This window comes from Arachis stenosperma, chromosome 2 (genome assembly GCF_014773155.1).
Source record: "Arachis stenosperma cultivar V10309 chromosome 2, arast.V10309.gnm1.PFL2, whole genome shotgun sequence".
In the NCBI taxonomy this organism is placed as follows: domain Eukaryota; kingdom Viridiplantae; phylum Streptophyta; class Magnoliopsida; order Fabales; family Fabaceae; genus Arachis; species Arachis stenosperma.
Window position 1 is genome coordinate 76,191,285 of NC_080378.1, and position 12,088 is coordinate 76,203,372.

Consider the following 12,088-nt stretch of genomic DNA (forward strand, 5'->3'; position numbering starts at 1 on the left):
ATTAGAGTTATTACACTTATCAAAAGCTAAAACTATGACTAAAAGCTCTTTTTCTATTGTGATGTAATTCTTTTGTGAATCATTTAAAACACGACTTGCATAAGAAATGATATGTAAAACCTTGTCTTATCTTTAAAAGGGACATTAGTGACCAAAAGATTGCTTAATGGTTTTGCAATTTTAGAAAAGTCCCTTTTATAAATCTCCTGTAAAATCCAGCATGACCTAAAAAACTTCTTATGGCTTTGACACTTACTAGAAGTGATATTTTCTCAATTACCTCTATTTTAGCCTCGTCAACTTCTGTGCCTTTGTTTGAGATTTGATGGCCAAGAACAATACTTTCAATGACCATAAAATGACATTTCTCCTATTTGAAACAAGGTTTATCTCTTAGTACATTCTCAAAACTAAGGATAGATGTTGCAAGCAATTATCAAAAGAATAACTAAAAATAGAAAAATCATTCATAAATATTTCAATGAATTTTTCAACGATGTCAGAAAAAATAGAAAGCATGCACTTTTGATTACTCAATAGCTTTAAATGAGAATAACTCTTTTTATAATGGATGAATTTGAGAGAAAAAAATTTTATATAAAAATTTAAGGTGCCTAGTTTATTGCCACAAAATCTCAAGGTAATTCGGATTTCAGGAAATTAATAGTGCAAGTATGAAGTTGGCCTTTGACTAGTACTTAAGTATAGGATTTAAGAACAGGGCAGCAACTTCATCACTTCATAACATCTATTCTCAAATTAATTTTTCTTTGGAACCAATTGGAATAATTTAGTGGATGAGTCTAGTTGATTTCCATAAAGTTTCAGGTTATTTGGATCATTGGATAAATTTTGGTGATTTTTAGAAAAAAAAAAAGGATACCCTGCTGGAAAGCTTAATGAATTTAGTCGAAATTGCTCACTGATCCAAATGAGTTGGGACGAAAATGAGAGTGAAGCTTAATGAATCTAGGTTTCTCTCCCTTTCAAATGGCAAGGTCTTAGATTTATTGGATGATTTTATATGAATTTATGAAGTTAATGCATTTTCTAGTTTTGCCAATTTTCAAACCCTTGTGGTATAACGCCTCGTAAATTATAAAACCTCACAGTGAACTAAATAGATTGGAATTAAATCTGGCCTAAAGAGTGATAAACCTAGAACTCTTTACACAAGATTGGAACCCAAGGGACAATGATTTTAAAAGAGTACCCTGTTGTGTTTGTGAGACAATGTAACTTAATTGATTGAAAAATCATGTTGTGATGGTGAAAAGAATATAGCCCTTAAATTTCAAGATTGGAATATGGCCGTTGAACTGAAACTAGAAGTGCCCCTATAATCGAACTTGAACTTGACTCTAAAATTTCTAGTATAACCCTTGGACTCCAGCTAAATGTGTTTTTGAGAATTTACTTATTTAAAAAGAGGATTTGTAATTCTTAAAAATAAGAATTTAAAAGTGCTACTTTAATACCCAAATACATGAAATACTTGGAAGTTGAAAGAGATATAGTCTTTGATGATCAAAACTTGATGATGACGAGTACGTGATGATTTTATTAGTTGATTTGGTGAGTTCATACTTCTTCACAGTGACTAGTCTAATCTTGATGGTATTCTCTCGTTAGCTATGAAATTCTTATTTAAAATTTCTTCATTCATCTACTCGTACTAATTTTTTTCTCTCTAGTACAATATATATATAAAATGGCTCACAAGCTCCTACTTGTGTATCGTTAAGTTATTGATATGTTAAATTAAGAGTTACAGGTTAAAGATCAGAGTAATATTTTAGTTCATTAGTTAGGGACTTAGGGTCTTACCGAACACATATACTGGTTTGCCTTGTCAAGCTTGTAATTTTGATACAAAATTTTATCATCTTAATCATAGCAACAATGATATTATATAGGATATTGGCGTTTTCTTAGTAGACAATATCGATTCAGATTAAGTAGACTTCGTTTTGATAGCAACATAGAAGAATGTGATTCCCTGGCTGAATTATCAAGATCTGAAATTCTAGTACGAGTGAAAAATTTTTATGTCACATTTGGGAAGAAAGAACAATTGGATAAGAAAAAAAAGAGATAGGCAAGCAACTACGCACGCAGTGGAGAAAGAGAAGCATTTTTTTCGAACTTTCATATTGAAAAACCAACTTGTTGTGTTATAACCTTGACTTTATGCATATTGAGAAAGATGTATTCGACAATATTTTGTATATTTTGCTCAATGTAAAATATAAATAAAAAAATAATTTCAATCCTCAAAAAGATCTACAAGACATAAGGACAAGGCATGATCTTTGGCCAGATGATAATAAAAAATATCACCTTACTTTATATTTATTAACATGAGATACTAAAAAGGTCTCCTTGTAACCTTGAAGAATGTTAGAATGTTTGATGGTTATTAAGTTAATATATCTAGATGTATTGATAAGGAACAATAAAAAATTATTGCACTTAAAAATCATGACTGTCATGTTTTGATTGAGCGACGCCTACGAACACCTATAGAAATGTTAGAGATTGACTTAATGGAATGATTATTTTTACTAATTCAGCTGAATTTTTTTCGTCTACTATTACTGCTGTTTTACAGAAAAATATTATAATTTGGAATCCAACTTATATAATTCACATCAAAAAGTTACTAGTCTAGAGTTTAAGTTACAACAAGCATTTGATATAATGAAAACATACCCGATGATAAAAGAAGGAGGAATTTTCAAATCACTTGTTAGCTTTCTTAATTTTCTACTCTAGAGATAATTTTATAGTAAATTCATTTGTTAGTAATATAGGTCTAGATGGAATAATACTCGTTAATATTAAATATAAGTTTAGATGTTTTCAAAATTAAATTGTTCGGCTTACATCTAATCGTCTTGATACTTAATTAACTTTATTGAAATTTGTTTTTCATGTCCATCTTTATTATGTGATGTAAATTATTAAAATTTTTACTCAATTTTATGTTTACATTTAGACTAATGATGTTGAAAGCGAATCTATTACTCCTTTTGATACTAGGAGATCATCCGGTGATAGAAACGGACATCACAGGATAAATATTATTTGAGACTTTTATGTAGTTAAATAATATTAAAATATTAAAATTGTTATTTTATTTTTGTTTTTTAAAAAAGTAATAATAATTAGAACTATACCATATACAATTTTATTTAGAACTATTGATATTAAAATTTTTTTAATATATAGAATTACATCATCTTATATTGAGGATTATTATTATTATTTTGTCAATGAAAAATTATTTGCTATAAAAGATTTAAATTTTAAAATTATCTCTCAATTTTACAATAATATTCAAAGAATTTAAAATTAAATAAGGATTACTAGATTAAAATATAGATCTTCAAAAATTAAAAAATATTAAAAGAATTATAAAAATAGTAAATAAAAATTCAGCTCATAAAAAATTATTAAATTTGTTAAATAAAAAAATATCAAAATAATAATAAAATAAAAGCAGAAAAATAATATTACAAAATTATAGAAAATAAAACAATCCTCTGATAAATTTTGTATTAAAAATTTAAATTTTAAACAAATTAAAAAATTAGTATTAAAATTAAAGTAACAATTTCAAGAATATAATCATATTTTTAATAAAAATAATACTTTAAATTTATGTCACATATCAAAAATTTAATACATAATAATTTATTTAATGAACAAAATAAAACCTCTTTATTTAAAGATGTTTTGAACATCTTTACCCGAATCTCTTGTTTGTTAGTTATCGTCGGCTTGCCTCATTCCATTTTAGTGGTATTGTTACTCGGTTATGTCATAAAAATCGGATTAAAAAAAAATTTTAAAATTTGCGCAAAAACTGCAGTTCATTCCTATATAACTCATGAGTATAAATGATTTTGATGACTAATTAACATAATAATCCAACGCTACGTACAATAATAGCACTACATGTTATTCTTCATAAAAACAAGTTATAATACTATGGATTCTAGAGTAGTTGGATAATAGTGAGATTCTGAATTTCTTTGTTTCTTATGCCAATTAATGAATGGAACGGAGCATCAGGTTTCTCTCTGCCTGCAAGTGGACGCATGGAGAAAATAATTAAGTTCGGCAAAAACAAATAATAAAGATAAATATTATACGGTTAATATTTTTTTGAAATATATTTTATATTTGAGCCAATATTAATTGTTTTTTTTATTTTTTACAAAAATGTATTTGATTCCTAATATTTTCTATTTTAAAGCTTGTTTACTTATAAAATTAATAACGTACCTTTTTTCTCCTAATTAGAACCTCCACTCTTCTTGTAATTTGGGTATGGCACTTGCCCTGACTCAATGTGCCTAACGTCATGAACAAGACGCTCATAGTGCCGCTTCACATCCTCCGGGGTTTTCCCGCCGACGGCGCGGGCAATGTTGTACCATCGGTCAGGGGTGTCCTTGTCGTAAACAGCCAGAGCCCTCTCAAAGGCTTTGTTGTCCTTAGCACTCCACGATGACGAAGATTGCATTGAGCTAGACGCCATTAATTGATTAACTTCTTGGAGGGAAAGGAATGAAACTAATCCAAGACAAGTGTGTGTTTTGATTTTAGAATGGCAATAGAGAATAAGGTACTTAGATGGATGATGTGATGATATAGGTAAAGAAAGGGGCAAGGGCTGCTCCTTTTTATAAGGTGTAGTAGTGCTAGTTGGCATGCATATTTTGGTCAAGTGAAGTATAGAATTTGAGCGAGTTGTCTTCTTAGGAACCACAAAATAAAGTTTTGGACCATAAAACTGAGCAGCAATATGAGAGAATCAGTATCTTCAATCACTGAGAGTGTATTTGGAATTCATGAAATTGAAATTCATTTGATTTGGAAATTAAATTTTTTATATGAAATTGGTAAAAGAATAAAGAATAGAATTGATTTGCAATAAATTCCATGGATTTCAAGTCTTAATGGATTTAAGTTATAACTAAAGTCAAGTCCTTTCATATTTTAAAGGATTTAGTTACAATTGAAATTATTTGATAATTTAAAATATAAAAAGCCATTTTATTCTTTGGTTATTAATATAATTATAACCTTCGGACCAATTGAGTAGGCCGAACAAACCTTCTGGGCAAAGCGTATTGGACGCCCTGGCCAACAGAGAGGACTGGGTCGGCTGTCCAGGCCAACTACACTAGTTAGAAAATGGATCTTCTTCATTTTTTTAAACACTTGAAAGAATAAAATGTGATCTCTCACCTTTAATTCTATAAATGAGACCAAATATAAATACGAGAGAGAATAATAAATGATAAGATTAAACACTGGACATCATCTAATTCTTTTTCCACTGGAGAGGATCCACTCCCAACTAATTATGATTATTGGTGGTAATGAAAAATTGTGTTGTAAATAAATGATAAAAATATAAAATTTGATTATTATATTATTTTTTAAATCAAACCAATTCTTGTTTTACATCATTAATTTTAAGCACAATAATTCATTCAATTTCCAATTCAATTAATTTTAAATAAAATTAAATTAATTCAAAAAATATTTTGTTCTAAATATATCCTAAAAAATATAGTGACGACCAAATATAAAATAACTTTATATATATAAAGGATTTTGCTTGATAAGAAGGCGTTTCGATTACCAAAATTTTTGATGACAGAAGTAGAGACGGATAAGATGAGATCGAAGAAAGATGGCATAAAGAGCATCGAAGTTGAAAGGTGGTTATTGCCTTTCCTTGAGCATCAAAGCTTACTACTCGACCATCAAGACTAAATAGAGAACATGGGTGTGAAATTTGAAGAGCAAGCTGAAGAAACGTGAGACTTGAAGACCAAGAAAGACGTAGGTGTCAAAACCTAGAGATAAAGATTTTTCATGGTCAAAACAAAGTCATGGTTGAAAAAAAGGAGGTAAGATAGTGGATAACATACTTCATGGTAAGTCTATCTCCATGGTCTATAAATAGTAGAAACTCAAAAGAGTTTGGGGACTTCAACTAACAATACTAGATCATCACGTAAGCTCATAAAATTCTCAGTCCCAACGATGTAACGAAAAAATGGAGTGTATGTGCATGTGAGTATTAGAAGCCAGCTTTTAATTTGCTTCCTTTTGTTTATTTAATTCATTTTTTTATTTTATTTTTTAATTGTTATTGTTGTTTTGTTTTTATCAATATTTTTACACTTTCATTGTCTTCTTTGTTTGATTATTTATTCCTTTATATTATTTTTCATAAGTCTGCTACTAGTAATTTCAACATAAGTTACTTTGACACCATAATTAAGTAATTCTCGGGTCGAGCTCACTCATTTTCAAAGGATTCGTATCTGCTCCTTGATACTTGAGATCTTGATATAAGCTCTTTTTGACATTACCTGTCGAAGTCGACCAAAAAAGAGTGAAACAAATTTGCACGCCCGTTAGGACCCTGTGTTAGATTTGTATCAAGCTGTGTATGCAATTATGCATTGGTAAGTTAATCATGATGGATAGAGTTTCAACTTCGACGAATACGTCGGATGCTAATAGTGGAAATTCCACTAGAGGCCCTAAAATACAGGCAGTCCTTTCGACGAGTCTTTTGAGCCAGCAGTTGACAGAAGGTACTCTAACAGCCATACCTGTCACATGGCCTTAATATAGACTACCTCCAAATTATTCACTACCCTTGGAGAAACCTAATGCCATATATGTTGGAGGTATTAACACTATAAGAAATAATTCTTTGTATAATCCAACACCTCCTTTAGGATATCGTCTAATGGGTACTCACAATCAACACTACTCTTACATGGAAAATTATGATGCCCATCAACCCTTAATAAACAACCCTCCATATCTTGGGTCTGTTCTCATGCCATAATCAATTCTTATAATGTCGACTGTTGGTGGACGAAATTGTGATCACATCAATGTAGTATTCTTTGTTGTTGTATGGAATTATTATTATGGCACTTATGTGTGGACACAACTCCGTTCAACTTAACCAGCAAGTGTACTGGGTCATCCAAGTAATACCTTACGTGAGTAAGGTCGATCCCACAGAGATTGTTGGTATGAAGCAAGCTATGGTCACCTTGTAAATCTCAGTTAGGCAGATTAAATGGTTCATGATAGGTTCGAAAATTAATAATAAACAGAAAATAAAAAGGGATAGAAATACTTATGTAAATCAATAGTGGGATTTCAGATAGGCGTGTGGAGATGCTAGAATCCTTTTGAATCTCTACTTTCTTATTGCTTTCATCCAATCCTTCTTACTCCTTTCCATGGCAAGCTGTATGTAGGGCATCACCATCATCAATGGCTACTTTTAATCCTCTCGGTAAAATGGTCCTATGCGCTGTCACTGCACGGCTAATCGTCTGGAGGCATCACCCTTGTTGATGGCTACATCCCATCCTCTTAGTGAAAATGGTCCAAATGCTCTGTCACAGCACGGCTAATCATCTGTCGGTTCTCAATCAAATTGGAGTAGAATCCATTGATTCATTTGCGTTTGTCATCACGCCCAGCCTTCAGGAGTTTGAAGCTCGTCACAGTCATTCAATACCGGAATCCTACTCGGAATACCACAGACAAGGTTAGACTTTCCGGATTCCCGGGATCCTACTCGGAATACCATAGACAAGGTTAGACTTTCCGGATCCCCATGAATACCGCCATCTATCTAGCTTATACCACAAAGATTCTGTTGGGGAATCTAAGAGATATGCGCCCGACCTAAGGTAGAACGGAAGTGGTTGTCAGTCACGCACGTTCATAGGTGAGAATGATGATGAGTGTCACGGATCATCACATTCATCAAAGTGTTGTGCAACATATATCTTGGAATAAGAATAAAAGAGAATTGAATAGAAAGTAATAATAATTGTATTGAAACTTGAGGTACAGCAGAGCTCCACACCCTTAATCTATGGTGTGCAGAAACTCCACCGTTGAAAATACATAAGTGAAAGGTTCAGGCATGGCCGAATGGCCAGCCCCCCAAAACGTGATCAATGGCCTCCTATGATGAAGAATAAAACATAACTAAGACCAGAGATGAAACGTGGTCAAAAGACGACTAATACATTAGTAAAAAGTCTTATTTATACTAAACTAGCTACTAGGGTTTACATGAGTAAGTAATTGATGCATAAATCCACTTCCGGGGCCCACTTGGTGTATGCTTGGGCTGAGCTTGATCTATCCACGAGCTGAGGCTTTTCTTGGAGTTGAACTCCAAGTTATAACGTGTTTTGGGCGTTCAACTCCGGATCATGACGTGTTTCTGGCGTTTAAATCCAGACAGCAGCATGTACTTGGCGTTCAACGCCAATTTACGTTGTCAATTTCCGAATAAAGTATGGACTATTATATATTTCTGGAAAGCTCTGGATGTCTACTTTCCAACGCCGTTGAGAGTCCGCCATTTGGAGTTCTGTAGCTCCAGAAAATCTATTTTGAGTGCAGGGAGGTCAGATTCCAACAGCATCAGCAGCCCTTTTGTCAGCCTTTTTTCAGAGTTTTGCTCAAGTCCCTCAATTTCAGCCAGAAATTACCTGAAATCACAGAAAAACACACAAACTCATAGTAAAGTCCAGAATTGTGAATTTAACATAAAAACTAATGAAAACATCCCTAAAAGTAGCTTGAACTTACTAAAAACTACCTAAAAACAATGCCAAAAAGCGTATAAATTATCCGCTCATCACAACACCAAACTTAAATTGTTGCTTGTCCCCAAGCAACTGAAAATCAATTAGGATAAAAAGAAGAGAATATACTATAAATTCCAGAATATCAATGAATATTAATTATAATTAGATGAGCGGGACTTGTAGCTTTTTGCTTCTGAACAGTTTTGGCATCCCACTTTTTCCTTTGAAGTTTAGAATGATTGGCATCTCTAGGAACTTAGATTTTCGGATAGTGTTATTGACTTTCCTAGTTAAGCATGTTGATTCTTGAACACAGCTACTTATGAGTCTTGGCCGTGGCCCTAAGCACTTTGTTTTCCAGTATTACCACCGGATACATAAATGCCACAGACACATAACTGGGTGAACCTTTTCAGATTGTGACTCAGCTTTGCTAGAGTCCCCAGTTAGTGGTGTCCAGAGCTCTTAAGCACACTCTTTTGCTTTGGATCATGACTTTAACCACTCAGTCTCAAGCTTTTCACTTGGACCTTCATGACACAAGCACATGGTTAGGGATAGCTTGAATTAGCCGCTTAGGCCTGGATTTTATTTCCTTGGGCCCTCCTATCCATTGATGCTCAAAGCCTTGGATCCTTTTTACCCTTGCCTTTTGGTTTTAAGGGCTATTGGCTTTTTCTGCTTGCTTTTTCTTTTTCTTTCTAAATTTTTTTTTTGCAAATTTTTTTTTCACAAGCTTTCTTTTTCACTGCTTTTTCTTGCTTCAAGAATCAATTCCATGATTTTTCAGATCATCAATAACATTTCTCTTTATTCATCATTCTTTCAAGAGCCAACAATTTTAACATTCATAAACAACAAGATCAAAAATATGCACTGTTCAAGCATTCATTCAGAAAATAAAAAGTATTGTCACCACATCAATATAATTAAACTAAATTCAAGGATAAATTCAAAATTCATGTACTTCTTGTTCTTTTGAATTAAAACATATTTCATTTAAGCGAGGTGAAGGATTAATGGATTTTATTCATAGCTTTAAGACATGATCATGAAGTAGAGACACAAAACATAGATAAACTCAACATAAAAAAATGAAAAGCAGAAAGAAATAAGAACAAGGAATGAATCCACCTTTAGTGGCGTCTTCTTCTTGAAGGACCAACAATGTTCTTAAGCTCTTCTATGTCCCTTCCTTGCCTTTGTTGCTCCTCCCTCATTGCTCTTTGATCTTCTCTTATTTCTTGGAGAATGATGGAGTGCTCATGATGTTCCACCCTTAATTGTTCCACATTGTGGCTCAAATCTTCTAAGGAAGTGTTGAGTTGTTCCCAATAGTTGTTGGGGGAAAAGTGCATCCCTTGAGGCATCTCAGGGATTTCTTGATGATGAGCTTCCTCATGCATCTCTTGAGAACCGTGGAGGGTCTCTCTTGCTTGCTCCATCCTCTTCTTGGTGATGGGCTTATCCTCTTCAATGGAGATGTCTCCTTCTATGATAACTCCAGCTGAGTAACATAGATGGCAAATGAGGTGAGGAAAAGCTAGCCTTGCCATGGTGGAGGGCTTTTTGGCTATTTTGTAGATTTCATTGGAGATGACTTCATGAATTTCTACTTCCTCCCAAATCATGATGCTATGAATCATGATGGCCCGATCCACAGTAACTTCAGATTGGTTGCTAGTGGGAATGATGGAGCGTTGAATGAACTCCAACCATCCTCTAGCCACAGGCTTGAGGTCCAGTCTTCTTAGTTGGACTGGCTTGCCTTTGGAGTCTCTCTTCCATTGAGCTCCTTCCACACATATGTCCGTAAGGACTTGGTCCAACCTTTGATTAAAGTTGACCCTTCTAGTGCAGGGGCGTTCATCTCCTTGCATCATGGGCAAGTGGAATGCCAACCTCACATTTTCCGGACTAAAATATAAGTATTTCCCCCGAACTATTGTGAGGTAATTCTTTGGACTCGGGTTCATACTTTGATCATGGTTCCTAGTGATCCATGCATTGGCATAGAACTCTTGAACCATTAAGATTCCGACTTGTTGCATGGGGTATGTTAGGACTTCCCAACCTCTTCTTCGGATTTCATGTCGGATCTCCTGATACTCATTTTTCTTGAGCTTGAAAGGGACCTCAGGGATCACCTTCTTCTTTGCCACAACATCATAGAAGTGGTCTTGATGGCTCTTGGAGATGAATCTTTCCATCTCACATGACTCGGAGGTGGAAGCTTTTGTCTTCCCTTTTCCTTTTCTAGAGGATTCTCCGGCCTTAGGTGCCATTGATGGTGATGGAAAAACAAAAAGCTTATGCTTTTACCACACCAAACTTAAAATATTGCTCGCCCTCGAGCAAGAGAAGAAAGAAGAGAAGAAGAAGAAGAAGAAAATGGAGGAGAGTGAGGGGAGATGGATTTGGCCAAGGTATAGTAGAGGGGGTAGTGTTGTGTGAAAATGAAGTAGAATGGAAGGGTATATATAGGGAGAGGGGAGAGGGTAGGTTCGGCCATTTAGGGTGGGATTGGGTGGGAAAATGTTTTTGAATTTTAAAGGTAGGTGGGGTTTATGGGGAAGAGTGGAAGGATGTGAGTGGTGAATAAGTGATTGGGAAGAGAGATGGAGGTGATTGGTGAAGGGTTTTGGGAAGTGTGGCATGGGGAAGAGTAAAATAGGATTAGGAGGTAAGGTGGGAATATAGTAGGTGGGGATCCTGTGGGGTCCACAGATCCTGAGGTGATTCTGTGGGGTCCATAGATCCTGAGGTGTCAATGAATTCCATCCCTGCACCAAATAGGCATGTAAAATGCCTTTGCACATCATTCTGGCGTTTAAACGCCGAGTGGTGTACGTTCTGGGCGTTCAACGCCCATGTAAAGCATGTTTCTGGCGTTGAACGCCAGTTTCATGCTTGTTACTGGCGTTTAGCACCAGCTTTTCTTCTAGGCACATTCCTGGCGTTCAGCGCCAGAATGTTGCTTGTTTCTGGCGTTCAGCGCCAGATTCATGCTCTGTTCTGGCGTTGAACGCCAGCCAGATGCTCCTTACTGGCGTTGAACGCCAGCCTGTGCTTCCTCTAGGGTGTGATTTTTCTTCTGCTGTTTTTGATTCTGTTTTTAATTTTTATATTTTTTTCGTGACTCCACATGATCATGTACCTAATAAAACACAAAATAACAATAAAATAAAATAAAATAAAAATTAGATAAATAAAATTGGGTTGCCTCCCAACAAGCGCTTCTTTAATGTCGATAGCTTGACAGTGGCTCTCATGGAGCCACAAGGTGATCATGTCAATGTTGTATAGTCCCAACACCAAACTTAGAGTTTGGATATGGGGTCTTAACACCAAACTTAGAGTTTGGTTGTGGCCTCCTAACACCAAACTTAGAGTTTGACTGTGGGGGCTCTTCTTGACTCTGA

General features: G+C 34.4%; 1 protein-coding gene across 1 annotated transcript; it reads right to left on the bottom strand.

The window, feature by feature from the left end:
• Positions 1-3,856: 3,856 nt before the first annotated feature.
• Positions 3,857-4,667, bottom strand: LOC130962338 (protein RADIALIS-like 3). The gene is made up of 2 exons (XM_057888558.1): positions 4,291-4,667; positions 3,857-4,089 (listed from the first exon to the last, which is right to left on the bottom strand). Exon 1 carries the CDS (start codon positions 4,544-4,546, stop codon positions 4,301-4,303), a length of 246 nt encoding a protein of 81 aa, XP_057744541.1. The 5' UTR covers positions 4,547-4,667; the 3' UTR covers positions 3,857-4,089; positions 4,291-4,300.
• Between the last annotated feature and the right edge of the window lie 7,421 nt (positions 4,668-12,088).

Excerpts from the sequence above, each read along its gene's own strand:
- LOC130962338 (XM_057888558.1), bottom strand. The coding sequence starts at position 4,546 with ATGGCGTCTAGCTCAATGCAATCTTCGTCATCGTGGAGTGCTAAGGAC.